The following is a 17,722-nucleotide window of genomic DNA, read 5'->3' as shown; positions in this document are numbered from 1 at the left end:
GTTTATAGAAGCCTTATTTATTACTGCCAAAACTTGAAAGCAACCAAGATGTCCTTCAGTAGATGAATGGGCAAATTGTGGTATATGCAGACAATAGAATACTATCGAGCGCTAAAAAGAAATGAGCTATTGAGCCATGACAAGACATGAAGGAACCTTAAATGCCTCTTACTAAGTGAAAGAAGCCAACCTGAAAAGGTTACATACTGCATGATTCCAACTACATGACTTTCTGGAAAAGGCAAAACCGTACAGACTCTAAAAAGATCAGTGGTTGCCAGGGGTTGGGGGTTTGGGGGAAGGGATGAATAAGGGGAACATGAAGATTTTTAGGGTAGTAAAAATACTCTGTAAGATACTATAATAATGGAGACATGTTATTAAATATTTGTCCAAGCCCACAGAGCGTACAGTACCAAGAGTGAATCCTAAGGTAAACTATGGATTTTCGGTGATTATGGTATATCTGTGTAGGCTCATTAACTGTAACAAAGGCATCACTCTGGTAAAGGATGTTGATAATGATGAGAAGGGCATTATATAGGTGTGGGTAGAGAGGGTGTATGGGAAATCCCTGTACCTTCTCTCAATTTTGCTAGGAACCCAAAACTGCTCTAAAAAAATTAAAGTCTTAATTTAAAAAAAATGCAAGAAACATTCAGGAATGCATAACTATATATCTGCTATCATGGTGGCCATAGATCAATTTAAAAATTAGAAAAAGACTGGGGTGCCTGGGTGGCACAGTTGATTAGGCGTCCAACTCTTGGTTTCGGCTCAGGTCATGATGATCTCAGGGTCGTGAGATCAAGCCCCACATTAGACCCTGCACTCAGCATGGAGTCTGCTTGAGATTCGCTCTCCCTCTACCCCTCCTGCTTGTTCTCTCTCTCTCTCTCCTTGAAATAAATCTTTTTTAAAAATGAGAAAAAAATTAACTATCTAACAATAAGGAATTAATTAAATTATGATAAAATTTCAGACTACAACAGATATATAGCTATCAAAAATGCTATCCTCTTTGATAACTGTTTAATATGAGTAATGAAAGTTCACAATGCTATTCTCACCCAAGTATATTTGATTTTATTAAAAACAAAGCAAGCCAAAAAAAAAAAAAAAAAGATCATCCAATTTTAAAATGGGCTAAACAGGGGCTCCTGGCTGGCTCAGTTGGTGGAGCATACAACTCTTGATCTCAGGGCTGTAGGTTTAAGTCCCACATTGGGTGTAGAGATTACTTAAAAAATAAATAAATAAATCTTAAAAAAATAAAATAAAATGGGTCAAACAGAAAAAGATCTACAGAAACATACCATAGTATTAAAAGTACTTCCCTTTAGATTGCAAAGTCACTCGGGATAAAACAAAAAACAAAAAAAGATGAAAAAATTAGCTAAGAAGATGAATATACAATTCACAAAAGAGAAATGCAAAGGCCAATAAGCATGAGAAAACATTTACTCTTGATAATGAAAGAAATGACTATTATGACTCAGTGAGCTAACTTTTTTTCTATTCTAACTGGAAATGAGTCAAAAAAAGAAAGTAGTATTCAGTGTTGGCAAGGACAGAGTAATAACATGACTACTGGGAAAACAGGATTTTTTTACTTCAATGGTTTTGCAGGGCAATTTGGCTATACAGATGAAAAGCCTTAACAGATCTAGAATATCTTTGACCCAATAACTCTATTTCTAGGAACTCATCCTAAGTTTATGCTAAGTTATAAGGTTATAACTAAAGTTATATGGTTATGCTAAGGTTATAACTAAGGTTATGCTTAAAGACTGTAAGACCATTCACTGGCAGAACTTTGACAATAGTGAAAAGTTGAAAATCACTTCAGTGTTCAATAATAGTTAGCAATCAAATGAAATGTCTACATAGCAATAAAAATGATGCTGTGTAAACAGAGTATTTGATATGGAACAGCATTTGTGATATAGTAAATGGAAAATACTGGTTTAAAACATCATGTAAAAAAAGCATGGGAGTCTGTGACCAAATCTCTGTGAAAACTACTTTTTTCTCTATAAACAGAGAATAGGGTTTGATGCACCCGAGTGATGATGACTGCATCTGGGAAGTGGAATTGAGGGTATTTTGTATTTTATTACCCTGTACTCAACTAAATGATTTTCCTAAAATAAACCTGTATTGTTTTTATAGTAACAAAACACAACCAAAGCTTCTTTTGATCTAAAAAATGTTGGGGTTAACTTTTTAATGATGTGAGAAAATTTTTAATATATTAACGATATAGTCCTATACATATGTAAATCTACATTTGTAACTCATTCATGCTTTCTACAATCTGTTTTAATATGTCCATAATTATACACAAATGAATTCATACTCATTCGTATTCATTATGTAGAAATAACTTCATACATTCTTAAGCCAAAAGAGGTTCTCAGGTTCTAGGAATCAGGGGTGCCTGCCAGCTCAATCCGAAAAGCATGCAACTCTTGATGTCAGGGTCGTAAGTTCAAGCCCCATGTTGCATGTAGAGATTTTACTTAAAAATAAAATCTTAAAAAAAATAAAATAAAAAGGTTCCAGGAATCCACTGAAGTGGTACGAAGAATTTAACAGCATGAAGCGATAAATGGTGATGTTGGGGGAAGAAATGGCCCATTACGTTCATGAAACTGCCACAGGGATACAGGACCCACAAGAAGATCAACAAATAATTTAAAGTATGATCAGTATGGGGTTGAAGAATACAGTGGTCAAAAGCACAGACTCTGAACCAGACTATTTGAGTCAAGCGCATACTCCATCACTTAATCCTCCATGGACTTTGGATAAGTTACTTAAACTCTGTGTCCAAGTTTCTATATCTGTAAAATGGGATAACAGTAACCATCACAAGGAATGCTATGATATTTAAATGAAATCAATATACTTAAGTGCTTAGAACAGTGAGTGTCCCATACATAGTAAGTCCAGAATACAAATGATAACTATTATCATCTTATTACCATCTCAATAGGAGAGTGGAGCCACTCTTATTTTCTATCTTACGCTCTTCTATAAAGTTTTCAAAATTTCTATCATGTGGGAATGCAAGTTGGTACAGCCACTTTGGAAAACAGTGTGAAGGTCCCTCAAAAAGTTAAAAATAGAGCTACCCTATGTTCCAGCAATTGCACTACTGGGTATTTATCCCAAAGATACAGACGTAGTGAAGAGAAGGGCCATATGTACCCCAATGTTCATAGCAGCATTGTCCACAATAGCTAAACTGTGGAAGGAGCCGAGATGCCCTTCAACAGACGAATGGATAAAGAAGATGTGACCCATATATACAATGGAATATTACTCAGCTATCAGAAAGAACGATTACCCAACATTTGCAGCAACATGGATGGGACTGGAGGAGATTATGCTAAGTGAAATAAGTCAAGCAGAGAAAGACAATTATCATGTTTTTACTCATTTATGGAACATAAGGAATAGCAGGGAGATTGGTAGGAGAAGGAAGGGAAGGGAAGAATGAAGGGGGGGTAAACAGAAGGGGGAATGAACCACAAGAGACTATGGACTCTGGGAAACAAACTGAGGGTTTCAGAGGGGAGGGGGTTAGGGGACTGGACTAGGACAGTGATGGGTATTAAGGAGGGCACGTATTGCATGGAGCACTGGGTGTTATATGCAAACAATGAATCATGGAACACTACATCAAAAACTAATGATGTACTGTATGGTGACTAACATAATAAAAAAATTTAAAAAAAAATTTCTACCATGAAGATGCATTATTTCTTAAATGATATAAAAAGGTAATCTGGTAAGTGATAAAGGAAATACAATTGACCCTTGAACAACATGGGGGTTAGAGGCATTGACGCCCCTGCCCTGTGCAACTGAAAATCTGCATATGTATTAACTCCCCAAAAACTTAACTACTAACAGCCCACTGTTGACCAGGAGACTTACCGATAACATAAACAGTCCATTAACGTACTTTGTATGTTATAGGTATTTTATGCTATACTCTTATAATAAAATAAGCTGGACAAAAGAAAGTATTATTAAGAAAATCATAAGGAGTGGCACCTGGGTAGCTCAGTCAGTTGAGCATCTGACTCTTGATTTCAGGTCAGGTCATGATCTCAGGGTTGTGGGATAGAGCCCTGAGTCCGGCTTTGTGCTAAGAAGGGAGTCTGCTTGAGATTCTCCCCCTCTCTCTCCCTCTGCCCTTCTCCTTGCTCGCATGCATGCATACTCTCTCTCTCTCTCTCAAATAAATAAATCTTAAAAGAAAAGAAAGAAAATCATAAGGAAAATACCTTTAGAGTATTGTATTTTATCTATTGAAAAAATCCACGTTTAAGTGGACCCATGCAGTTCAAACCCATGTTGTTCAAGAGTCAACAGTATAGCGAAATGTTAATTACGGAACCCAGGTGGTAGGTGTATGAGTTTTCACTATACAATTCATCCAACTTGTCTCTGTGTTCGAAAATTTTCACAATAACATATTGTAAAAACAAACAAAAGATTATCGAAGTTAAAAATGATACATGATTCTAGAAAGAAATCTGGATCAGGAAAAATATCTCAAGAAGGAATGTCAGGACAACTGGCAAAATCTGACATTCTTTTACAATGTCCTTGCTCTTAGGAGATAGATAATGAAGTATAATCATGTGTCTATTAAATGTTAATAATTAGTAAATTTGGTGAAAAGTATACAGATATTCGTTATATTCCCCCTTCAACTTTCTCATAATTAAAAATTTTTTGAAATAAAAATTTGAAAACGTTGCCAAAAAAGCTGCGTAGAAAGTTTCCATAACTTCTATCACTCTTTGGGGCTTATCCACAATCACAATTTATATATATATATATAATTATAAAAGAAAAAAAGATTTTTTCTTAAGGAATACTATGACAAAGTTGAGAAGAAGGGAAAAATCCTCTACAAATTGGCATTTGGTGCTGGCTTGGGACTTAGGAAAGAACTAGCTAGAAAGAGATATGTTTAAGGCTCTAGGTTGGTGATGGGGAGAAGACTGGTCATCTGAGACAACAACTAAACCTACATAGTAAACTGTTTCTGCAAAACAGAGAGACATTGATTTCCCAGTCTGAGGTAGTAAGGGAAACTAGCAAAGGGTTCCTCCTCTCAGTTCCAGAAGGAAATAGTCTGAGGCAGAAAGACTGAACCAATAACAGAGTAATGTGCTTGAGAAAAGCAGTCTCTAAGGGCTTTAACAAGTGTAGTAAGGTGAGGAAATGTGCTTCGCATCAAAGGAGTTGCTTTTTATTTAAACACAAAATCTTGGGGGCACCTGGGTGGCTCAGTCGGTTGAGCATCTGCCTTTGGCTCGGGTCATGAAACCAGGGTCCTGGGATCAGCCCGGCGTTGGGCTCTCTGCTTGGCGGGGGGCCTGCTTCTCCCTCTCCCTCTGACTGCTGCTCCCTCTGCTTGTGCTCTCTCTCTCTGTGTCAGATAAATAAATAAAATCCTTAAAAAAAAAATCTTGATACCTCAGGTAAGAATAAAACAATCCATTTAAAACCTACAAAGCAAAAGGCTTTCTAAAGCCTTGAGATCTATTCGACCTGAAGTGCCAATAGTCATGTGATAATCTTCTCCAAGGATCTGAGAATTTAAAAGATCAAGGGCCTTCAGCTCCAGGCCATTGAGCAACCCCATCTGACCCTATCTGCTATGCTTCCATCATCTCACAAAGCGTCCCCTTATTCAGTGACACTGTCAGGAAATCTGGACTGATCTGCATCCTGCAGTGAGGCAATGATAAGTACAGGGCAAGGGCGCCCGGGGGGGGGGGGGGGGGGCCTCAGTCGTTAAGCGTCTGCCTTTGGCTCAGGTCATGATCCCAGGGTCCTGGGATGGAGCCCCACATTGGGCTCCTTGCTCAGCGGGAAGCCTGCTTCTCCTGCTCCCACTCCCCCAGCTTGTGTTCCTTCTCTCACCCTCTCTGTCAAATAAATAAATAAAATCTTTCTTTTTTTTTAAGATTTTATTTATTTATTTGACAGAGAGAGAGACAGCCAGCGAGAGAGAGAACACAGGCAGGGGGAGTGGGAGAGGAAGAAGCAGGCTCCCAGTGGAGGAGCCTGACGCGGGGCCCGATCCCAGGACTCTGGGATCACGCTGTGAGCCGAAGGCAGACACCCAACGACTGAGCCACCCAGGTGCCCCTAAATAAAATCTTTAGAAAAAGAGAGAGAGAGAAAGAGAGAAGTACAGGGCATCAGCAATGAGATAAGTTACTAAAAAGGTCCAACCTAAATCCAATCAAGTCTTTAGAGAGGGCTTCTCAACCTCAGCACAACTGGTATCTTGGGCTAAGTAACTCTCTGGTGCGGGCTGTCCTATGCACACTGGAGGACGCCTGGCAGCACCCCTGGCCTCTGCGCAGGGGATAGCAGTTATATAACCTCCCCCTCCTACCTCCCCCACACCATTTTGATAATTAAAAAAAAAAAAAAATCTCTAGACAGTGCCAAATGTCCTAGGTAAGTAGAGGGGGCAGCAAAATTATCCCAGCTGGAGCCTCTGGTTTACAGAAAATAAACAAACACCACCATAAGGTTGGAATAAGTCCAGAAGGGGTCTTCCATAGCCTCCCTACTCAAAAAGGGATACAAAGACCAACCTGTGCAAGCAAAGGAGCTAGCTAGACAAGCAGAATCTCAGGCCCACCCCAGGACTCCTGAACGTACTGTTATCAGCATGATCCCCGGGGGTCGTGGTTCATATGCACATGGAAGTTGGGGAAGCCCAGTACAACTCAAGATTCTTCAACACATCAAATATTTGGAGACAAAAAGGAAGGGAAATCTAAAGAAACTGCTTTAGATTTAGACTTAACAAGCAAATCAAACATAAGTTATTTCAGAGACAATTAATGAAATCTGAATATATACTAGATATTGGATATTATAGAATTAACTTTGTTCAATGTGACCATGATATTGTGGTTATATGTGAAAATGCCCTTATTTTTTTAGATATATAGAACAAAAATGTCACAATACCTATAATTTACTCTAAATCTAGCCAAAAAAAAAAAAAAGAAGCAAAGCAAAGAAACAAACACACACATGAAGCAAATATGGCATAATAATAACTGTTAAATCTAAGTGCTGGGTATGTGAATTCATTATACTATCTATTCTTCTTTTCTGGGAGTTTGAAATTTTTCACAGTACAAAGTTTGGAAAGTCTAAATGCAATGTGGTATCCTGGATTGGGTCCTGGAACAGAAAGTGGAAAAACTGATGAAATCTGAAAACCATCTGAAATTTAGTTAACAGCAACATGCCAGGGCTAATCTCACAGTTTTAACAAATGTACCTTGGTTATGAAGTGTTTACAGGGGAAACTGGGTAAAGGGTATATGGGAACACTCTCTCTGGGCTATCTTTGCAACTTCTCTCTAAACCCAGAATTATTCCAAAATGAAAAGGTTAACTTTTTTTAAGTTAGGAAAGAAACAACCAGAAAAACAAACAAACAAAAAAGGGATAGAGGGTGCCTGGGTGGCTCAGTCGGTTAAGCATCTGCCTTCGGCTCAGGTCATGATCCTGGGGTCCTGGGATCAAGGCCTGCACCGGGCTCCCTGCTCAGTAGGAAACCTGCTTCTCCCTCTCCCTCTACCCCCTGCTCGTGCTCTATCTCAAGTAAATAAATAAAATCTTAAAAAAAAAAAAAAGGCATGGCAAAGCACTCAAACATACTTATAAAAGTCTTCATAGTACCGTCCATTGTGATCCTGTCGAATTGAGGCTCGGTTTATTTCAGGAAATTCATCTGGAAGAAAGAAACAACACAGCAGATCAGAGTGAGAAGAGACATTCAGTTTCTCTGCTCCCTCTTCTGGGTTGAAAATTTGCATCACCAAAATAAATGAACGAATAAATAAACGAATGAATAAACATATATGAAGTTGGCTTTAAGATGAATCACAGCCCGCAGACCTCTCGCATCTACTAATGGACTGTGCGATTTTCCATTTTACCCTGGGCTCATAACAGAAAAAGTAGGAAAGATGAGCATTGCAAAGGGAAAGAGGTGTAAGGAATGGGTGGCAAACTTAACAAAAAAAGAACTACAGGAGAAAGACTTACTCACCAAGAGATTTTGCATCATAGAAAGTTCTAGAAAATAGGACCACTGTCACTTCATGACTACAGTTCTTCTCCTAGGAATGAGTAAAGAAAAAGGAACGTTTATTTCATTCACTTGACGATGAAGGACCCTGCATTAACATAACATTCTCAATTTTAGGAGGATCAGTGGCAGCACGCTGTATTGGATGATGTCACATAACTACAGGTTGCATAATGCAGTGAACACAGCACTGTTGTAGTGACATCTGGATTGAGTCCTGGCTCTGATATTTACCACTACGTGACCTTGGGCAAGTCACCCGTAGTTCCAGGAATGCAAAAAGTGCTTTAAAGACAGCAAATCATCAATAAGTATGGGTCACTATCTCCTAGTTCTCGATCTGGCATGAACTAGATTAGCCCAGTGTCAAAGGATCGTGGTATTTGTACCTGCTTCATGGTGTTTTTAAAATTTCTTCAGAACAGTAGTTTGGGAAACAATAAGAAAACCCATGGTGGTAGATGTGAGAATCAAACACATCCCTACATCCTACCACTGTCATAAAAATGAGGCTTGGGAGCTACTCAAGATGCAGGAGTCGAAGGCAAGGCAATGAAGTACCTTTGGATTGGGATGGGGACTAGTGAGAATAAACCTTTCCACGGAGTCTGGAGATCAACGTTCCGGAAATAAGGTGTTTACAGATGGCATGAAATTTGGCTTGCACCAGTGAGCCAGCAGGCTGTTTCAGTTCCTTTCAGATCTTCGAAGATGAAAGCTCACAGTGACCCATCTCTAATCCACCATACTCACTGACCACACAATTCAGCATTCACCCTATATATATAGGGTATATATACAACATGATGTACATTACACGCCACTTTATGTTCCCCCCATGGATATATCTCAAGTGAACAGAAATTCCTAAATACAAGCCACAGCACCAAGAGCAGAGTGCTAGGAAAGAGCAGATCTCCATTAGCCACCAACGAACTTATTGGATACCCAATGCTCCAAACTCCACTCCGGATTTATCTGATTTTGGTATAAGTGATATACAGAAAAAAATGCCTTCAAATGGGTTGGTGTGGGCATATGAGCCTCTTAACTCATGTGATGACGGGGATAACATATGACAGGTGACATGGCCTGGGATTATAATAATACAGACAGGACAGCGCAGAGGTTATGATCTCAGGCTAGGTCTGGGTGAATGGAAGGCACTGGGTTAGAATCCTCATTCTGCTTTTACATGCTGTTGATCATGGGCAAGTTACCCAACCTCTTTGAGCTGTACTTTCCCTATTTGTATAATAGGGGCAAGAGTTAGTGAGATAATATGGACAAAACACTTAACGAGATATCTGGTATGTCAAAAACACTCAATAAATGTTAACTAGGACTACTATTACTACTCCCACCACCACTATATTTTGGGCTCTGAAATGAATTCATGAACTCCCATGCTCAATCCTGCTGTCCACAGTGCTAACTTTAAGTTATTAGACAGGAGGAATAAAGAATAAACAACCTTCACCAAACATCATTAAATCAATACAGAGTGGTTACAGAAAGTTATTTTAATTCATTTTCAAGCTCCTGCTTTAAAACTAAGTTCTTGGGTGCCTAGATGGCTCCGTCGGTTAAGTGTCTGCCTTTAGCGCATGTCATGATCTCTGGGTCCTGGGATCGAGCCCCACGTCGGACTCCTGGCTCAGCAGGGAGCCTGCTTCTCCCTCTGTCTCTTTCCCTGCTTGTGATTTTCTCTCTCTCAAATGAATAAATAAAATCTTCTAAAAAAATAAAATAAAATAAAATAAAATAAAAAAATAAAACCAAGTTCTTGGGCGCCTGGGTGGCCTAGTCCGTTAAGCATCTGCCTTCAGCTCAGGTCATGATCCCAGGGTCCTGGGATTGAGCCCCACATCAGGCTTCCTGCTCGGCGGGGAGCCTGCTTCTCCCTCTCCCACTCCCTCTGCTTGTGCGTGCTCTCTCTCTCTCTGTCAAATAAATAAATAAAATCTTCAAAAAATAATGATGATAATAATAAAACCAACTTCTTGAGTTTAAAAAATAAACAAATCCTAAGAACGAAGTCCTGTAAACTAATGACTGGGCCTATGCCAAGTCCTGCCCCTACATCTAATCATATATCCACTTATAGAATCTTGGGTTAGGGGACATCTAAGAGACAACTGAACCAGACTTGAGATGAAGGTTTTCACAGACCCAATAAATGAAATGGTCATTATGTGGTCCAAGGTAACCATTATTCAGTTCACCCCAAACTTCAGGCACCATACTCAGGTAGACACCAAGGCCCGATCACAGTTAAGCCACATGACTACAGAAGCCTCCTGGCGGGTCTGCTTAATTCCAGTGTGTCCCTTCATCAAATTGCTCCTGGCCACTGGACTCTTCTTTCCTCAAATTCTCCCTGGCTTTGATCATACTGACCTGTTGCTTGAGAATCTTTAATACCTCCCACACTTCCTGTCAAGTCCAAAACTGCGGGGCTTGATGCGACCCTATCCTTCTAATCTATCTCATTATTTAATTATTCCCCACATAAATCCTCTGTGAAGTTGCCTAGACCACACCCCACTCTCACGCCCATTTACATCCTTTTGCTTGAACTGTTCATCTGACATACCCTCTCCATCTTCCTTTCCAACCATCCAAACCTTCCTCAGCCTTTCAGGCCCAAGTTCAAAAGTAAATAAAGTTTCAACCCCTAAAACATGCGGTTTGCTATTGTTTCAAATACAGAGATGCAAGCTCCCCAGCAGATCTGTAAGTTCTCCGGGGACAAGCATTGCATTTCTACTTCTGTACCCTTCAAAGCCGAAGGATATTGTTCCTGTGTTGCTGACGAAGATAGGACTTAGATTCAATTGACACCAGGATCCTACTGAGACCTTACTATGTACAGATGCTTTAAAACACCTTGTGAGGCAGGAACTATTATTAGCTCCATTTTGCAGAAAAGAGAATAGAGGCCCAGGAGACTGACTACTTCTCTATGATAAAAAATCAAATCAGAGTAGAACCATAATTTTAAACCCAGTCTGTTTTTATCCAAACTCCATGCTCTTTTCCACTACATAATGTGACCTCAAATAGCTCTCTTATTTAGGTCTTTGATCCACCTCGAGTTAATTCTTTTTAAAGATTTAAATTTTTTTTTTTTTTAGGAGAGAGAGAGAGAGAGAGAGTACTCGAGTGCGGGGAGGAGCAGGGGGAGAGGGAGAGAGGCAGACTCCCTGCTGAGCAGGAAGCCTGAAGCAGGGCTTGATCTCACAACTCTGAGATTGTGACCTGAGCCAAAATCACGAGTCGGACACTTAACCAACTGAGACACCCAGGTGCCCCACCTGGAGTTAATTTTTGTATATGGATGTGTACTGGGAGTCCAAATTCATTCTTTGGCATATGGATATTTGGCTCAGAACCATTCGTTGAAGAGACTATTCTTTCCCTCATTGAATGGACTTCACATCCTTGTCTAAAATCAACTGACCACAAATGTATGGATTGATTTCTGTACTCTCAATTCTATTCCATTGACTTATATTATCTATCTTTATGCCAGTATCACGCTGTTTTGACTACTTCAGCTTTGTAGTAAGTTTTGAAATTAGGAAGTAAGAGTCTTCCGACTGTTGTTCTTTCTCAAGGTTGTTTTGGCTATGCAGGATCCCTTGCAACTGCACATAAATTTTAGAATCAGCTTTTCCATTTCTGCAAAGAAAAAGGCCATTGGAATTTTGATAGGGACTAAACTATAGTTTGAGTAGTATTTCCACTTTAACAATATTAAGTCTCCCAATCTATGATCATGGATTGTTTTTCATTTATTTAGATCTTTGTTAATCCTACTTCAGCAAGTTTTGTAGATTTTAGTACACAAATTGTGCACCTCCTTGGATAAATTACTCCAAAGTATCTGATTCTCCCTGATGTGCTTGTAAATTGAAATTGTTTTTCAATTTCTCATTTTAAAATTTAATTCTATGTTTTTAATTTTCCTGTTCAAACTGTTCATCGTTGATAAAACACAAACAATGGTGTGTGTTGATTTTGTACACTGAACTTTGCTGAATCCATTTATTAGTTCTAATAGTTTTGTGGATTTTTTAGGATTTTCTACATATAAGAGTTCATCTGTGAATAGAGATAGTTTTACTTCTTCTTTTCCAATATGGGTGCATTCTGTTTCTTTTTCTTGCCTAGTTGCTATGGCTAGAACTTCTAGTACAACACTGAATACCAGCAGTGAAGGCGGGTGAAAAATCTTACCGTGTTCCTAAATCTTAAACGGAAAAGTTTTCAGTCTTTCACCATTGAGTCTGATGTCAGCTGTGGTTTTCTCACAAATGGCCTTTATCATGTTGAGGTGGTTAAAGTACTGTAAATCTAGAGTTTTATCAATTTAGGCTTTAGCTAAGATATTTAATTAAAGGCAGCTTAATAGAAATGGTGTATTTCTAAAATCTGCAATAGTAATGTTTATGCAATGAGATTTAGTGCATAAGAAACATACCTTCCACTTGGTAAAGAGATCAGCAAGGAAACCATTCACAGCTTTCTCAAAATATAGATCCCCTGAAAAGCAACAATGAGAAGATGGTAAAGATTATCTTTATTTCTTGTTTACAGTATCTTCTCTCAGTAAAGTAGCAGGAATGGGACCAAAGACAAGGCGGGTTCTACTGTATCTTAAAACAAAATCATAAAAGCCGGATGTATAAAAGTAGTTTCAATCTAGACTTTCTATCGAGCCAAATTTAATACTTGCCTCACTCAGTAAGAAGCCGTGGCTCTAAGGTAAAAGCCAAATTGAAAATGCTTTGATGACTGAAAAATGCAATGTTACCTTCAGAATGAGAGGACCATCTAACTTCTAAATATGAGTATTCTCACAATGATGCTTAAAGTTGGTTAGAAGATGACCCTTGGCATTCATTGAATTATTACTTGCAGTTCCTACTGTTCTTGAGTGACTCTGATGACCCATAACAGAAGTTAGTTTATAGATATGGATGAAACTAGAGTGTATTATGCTATGTAAAATAAGTCATCAGCAAAAGACAATTATATGATCTCACTCATATGTGGAATTTAAGAAACAAAACAGAGGATCATAGGGGGAGGGAGGGAAAAATAAACAAGAGAAAACCAGAGGAGAAGACAAACCATAAGAGACTCTTAATCATAGGAAACAAACTGAGGGTTGCTGGAAGGGAGGGGGCTGGGGGATGGGGTAACAGGGTGATGGACAAAAGGAGGACATGTGATATAATGAGCACTGGGTGTTATATAAGACTAATGAATCACTGAACCCTATCTCTGAAACTAATAACACACTATATGTTAATTAATTCAATTTAAATTTAAAAAATTTTAAAAGGAAATTGGTTTGTACTTTTGGTAAACACGAATTTGAAATATATGTACCATAGGGCTGGTGTGATGGACACAGTAGCCACACCTCATAGCAGCTTTACTGCCCTCTACTCATTACAAAATAACTCCAATAAAATGAGACAAATATGGAGATTTCTATGAGTGACAGAAAGAGAAATGAATGATGTCAAAGAAAGTGTTGGTTCCTAGCCATAGAATGACTTTATGACTTTTCAACCTGTAATTGCAGAACAATTAAAGATCTGAGAAGTCAGATTTTCCATTAATATTTATAACATTTCATGGAATTCACCATATAAATATATATGTGTAAAATATTTACTTTCGATTTCTTTATTTTGGCATTTGACGATTTGTAAAGATCTCAGGACACATTTTTAGAGAATATCAATAGCTTACTGTAAAATGAAACCAACTTGGGAGAAACCAGAAATGTCTACCCAGTGGCGCTACAACCAGCACTTAGGAACAGTACCATAAATATCGAAATCCCACATTTCACAGCTCATCTGAATAAATATGTAAACCATAGCCGACGTAGAACGGAACACCACCTGAAATAAACAAAAATGTAGCTGCATTAAAAAGCAATGACATATGGATTTTCACTTGTGCAAGATGAAAAAGTTCCAGAGATCCATTTCACAACAATGTAAATGTAAATGTACTCAACCCTACTGAACTGTGCACTTTAAAATGGTTAAGACAGGGGTGCCTGGGTGGCTCAGTCAGTTATGTGCCTGACTCTCTTGATTTCGGCTCAGGTCCTGATCTCAGGGTTGTGAAATCCAGCCCTGCGTTGGACTCTGCACTGGGCATGGAGCCTTGCTTGAGATTCTCTCTCTTCTTCTCCCTCTGCCCCACCCCCCGCCACTCTCATTCTCTCTAAAAATAAAAATAAAATAAAATAAAATAAAATAAAATAAAATAAAATAAAATAAAAAGTTAAGACAGAGTAGGGGAACCTGGCTGGCTCAGTCAGTAGAGCATATGACTTTTTTTTTTTTTTTTAAGATTTTATTTATTTATTTGTCAGAGAGAGAGAGAGAGAGAGTGAGCACACAAGCAGGGGGAGCAGCAGGCAGAGGGAGAAGCAGGAGCAAGGAGCCCGATGAGGGACTCAATCCCAGGACCCTGGGATGATGACCTGAGCCAAAGGCAGACACTTAACCAACTGAGCCACCCAGGGGTCCCACAGTGCGACTTTTGAACTTGGGGTTGTAAGTTCAAGCCCCACACTAGGTGTACAGATTACTTAAAAACATAATCTTAAAAAAATAAAACAAAATAAAATGGTTAAGACAGTATACCTTATATCTTTTTTACCACACACACACACAAGATAAAAAAAAAAAAAGATGGAAGATTTTTTTTTTTTTTAAGATTTTATTTATTTATTCGACAGAGAGAGAGACAGCCAGCGAGAGAGGGAACACAAGCAGGGGGAGTGGGAGGAAGAAGCAGGCTCATAGCAGAGGAGCCTGATGTGGGGCTCGATCCCATAACGCTGGGATCACACCCTGAGCCAAAGGTAGACGCTTAACCGCTGTGCCACCCAGGCGCCCCTGATGGAAGATTTTTAATTGTAACATGGGACTTCTAAAAGCAAGTTTCATCCCTGACATCATAAGCCATGAAGAGATGATTTTGTCCCTGCCCTCTACGAGCTTAGAGTAGAGGATTAAAACATTCAAAAGGGGGTGCCTGGGTGGCTCAGACGTTAAGCGTCTCTGCCTTTGGCTCAGGGTGTGATCCCGGGTCCTGGGATCGAGCCCCGCATCAGGCTCCCTGCTCCGCTGGAGACTGCTTCTTCTCTCCCATTCCCCCTGCTTGTGTTCCCTCTCTCTCTGGCTGTCTCTCTCTGTCAAATAAATAAATAAAATCTTTAAAAAAAAAAAGTCAAAAGACTGCAACACATACAAACATTCCATGAAGATTCTCATAAGAAATGAAGGAGAAGGAGCAGTAAACCTACCTAGGAAAGTCAAGAAAACGTCATTATGAATGTAGAACTTGGGCTAAGACGTGCCAGTTGATGAGCTGCCAGTCTAATAAACTATAAATTATAATTCACATCGGACACGCCCTTCATGCCCAGACTGCCTCAAGAACCAGGAAGGCTCTCCAGAAGCAAGGGAGCCTGAGACGAGTATGGAGGGATGGATGAGCAGCTTGTGAGGGGGGCAAGGCAAATCTAAATGCTCCAGGCAGGAGAGAGCAGTCTGTGCAAAGACACGGACACAAAAGAGAATATGGCACATCTGAGGAAGAGCAAATGGTTCCCAAGGGCAGGACAGGGTGGGGTAGGGGGACATATGGGACAAGTGACAAAATGAGCTCCAGACTCCACTGCCTCCCCAGATTTCTCCTCTCAGAAGTCCAACAGGTATCTCACAAACAACTTTTTTCAATCGCTCCCAAATGTCTCCTCCCAAGTCTTCCCCACCTCATAAATGACACCTCCATCTGTCCAACAAGCTGATCAATTCGTCTCTTTCCTTCACTCCTCATATCCAACCCATCGGCAAGTTTTGTGGACTCTACCTCAAAATGTATCTCACGTCTGCCCACATCCCTCCACTGCTACAGCTCCTACCTTAGTCTATGCCACAATCTTCTATCTTCCTGACTTGTTTCTCTGCTTCTACTCTTGCCCCACAAACAATGCTCTCCACAGAGCCAGAGTACTATGGGTGCTTATGCCACATCCTTTCTTCCTAAGTAAAGGGAAGCTGATTCTATTCCAAGAGGCGAGGGACCCAATTAAAAGACTAAACCTCCTGGCTTCCTGAGTAGCTACATGTGACTAAATTGTGGTCAATAAGATGTTGACAGAAATGTCACATCCTGAAGCTGACATGGCTGGAAGCTGCATCCCTCTTGTCTTTCTTCCCTTCCTCTCTCCTCTACCTGGAATATGAATGTGGTTACAGCAGCTCCAGCTGCACCGTGGAAGCCCAGTCCTGAGGATGACAGAACAGGAAAACAAAAAGAGCCTTAGATCACCAGTAATCGTGACAGTGCCACACCAGCCAGGAATGGTCTTCCCATGGACTTCTTTCACCAGAGAGAAAAAAGCTGACTTTGGAGCATCAATTTGCCACTGTTACTTTGGGTTGTTTTGTTCAACAAAATCCAACTGAATGGCTCTCTGAACTTAGACCTAGTTTGTGGTGACATGGTTAGACACACCATAAAGGTCAGAATCATCGGTAAATACAACACCCATTATGGAGTCTCCCTCATGAAAATGGAGAAGAAAAATTTAAAAAGCCAGCACACCAAGTACACATGCTCCTTCTATGGCAAAACTAAGATGAAAAGATGAGCTGTGGGCATCTGGCACCATGGTTCCTACATGAAAACAGTAGCCAGAGGTGCCTGGACCTACACCACCACTTCTGCCACCACAGTGAAGTCGGCCATCAGTGGACGAAAGGAATTCAGAGACCAGTAGAAGCTCCTCCATTTGAAACATCACTAGCCTATAATAAATAGGTTAACTTACAGTAACTACAACAACAATGAAATCCGGTTGGATGAATAAGTGATCTTTTGAAAGCATAATTCGGGAATCACTCCCCCACTTAAAACCCTTCAATGGATTTCAACTGTCCTCAGAGTAAATTCTACACTGGTTACAAGGACCTATGTGAACTGGCTGCAACCAGTCCACCTTCCCACTGACATCATTCTCCCTATTCATCTCCTATGCTTCTGCCACACCGGCCTCTCACAATTGTTTCCTCTGCTTGGAAAGCTCTTTGCCTCAACCTCCATACATTGGCTAAGTTTCACCTTTCTGGCATCTTCTCAGAGACACCTCCCTGACCACCTTTGTAAAGAAGATCTGATACTCTCTCTCACAACACTCTGTTTCCCTAAGAATATTTAATTTATCTCATTTGTTTACTAAGGCTACCTTCAGTTAGTCTTTCTCTTTACCGGATTAATTTCCTTTGGCGTACTCCTCATAATCCGTAATTACATTTATGGGCTGGGTGTCTACTTCCATCTGTCTCCCCATTAGGGTGTGTAAGCTCTTTACCAGGAGGAATCTCATCTGTGCTGTTCGCCCATGCGACCCCACTGAATGGGAATTCCCCACTTTGAATTCCCCTCTAGCATGAAGGATGTTCATAGGATGCCTGGGTAGCTCAGTCGGTTAAGCAGCTGCCTGCACCTCAGGTCATAATC

The 17,722-nt window shown here is 40.0% G+C and overlaps 1 protein-coding gene and 1 pseudogene across 13 annotated transcripts in view; one reads left to right on the top strand and one right to left on the bottom strand.

Annotated features, from left to right (window-relative positions):
- Positions 1 to 17,722, bottom strand: part of DEPDC5 (DEP domain containing 5, GATOR1 subcomplex subunit) — a 120,482-nt gene that overhangs the window by 85,191 nt on the left and 17,569 nt on the right. For 12 of the 13 annotated variants that reach the window (XR_006778444.2, XM_045791430.2, XM_045791431.2 and 9 more), the window contains 4 exons: positions 14,001 to 14,079; positions 12,642 to 12,703; positions 8,117 to 8,186; positions 7,723 to 7,795 (listed from right to left, as the gene is read on the bottom strand). Coding sequence is in view for 12 of the 13 variants with exons in the window: in XM_045791430.2 (XP_045647386.1) it covers positions 7,723 to 7,795; positions 8,117 to 8,186; positions 12,642 to 12,703; positions 14,001 to 14,079 (284 nt within the window). In the remaining variant the exon portion in view is untranslated. The remainder of the gene's footprint in view (positions 1 to 7,722; positions 7,796 to 8,116; positions 8,187 to 12,641; positions 12,704 to 14,000; positions 14,080 to 17,722) is intronic. The other variant, XM_045791432.2, reaches the window with a different exon arrangement.
- Positions 16,704 to 16,982, top strand: LOC123788196 (large ribosomal subunit protein eL43 pseudogene; annotated as a pseudogene).

The sequence above is a fragment of the Ursus americanus genome, chromosome 30 (genome assembly GCF_024610735.1).
Source record: "Ursus americanus isolate L20-20 chromosome 30, mUrsAme1.1.p, whole genome shotgun sequence".
Lineage (NCBI taxonomy): Eukaryota > Metazoa > Chordata > Mammalia > Carnivora > Ursidae > Ursus > Ursus americanus.
Note: the sequence above shows the minus strand (reverse complement) of the source record. Positions and strands in the feature narration are given on the sequence as shown.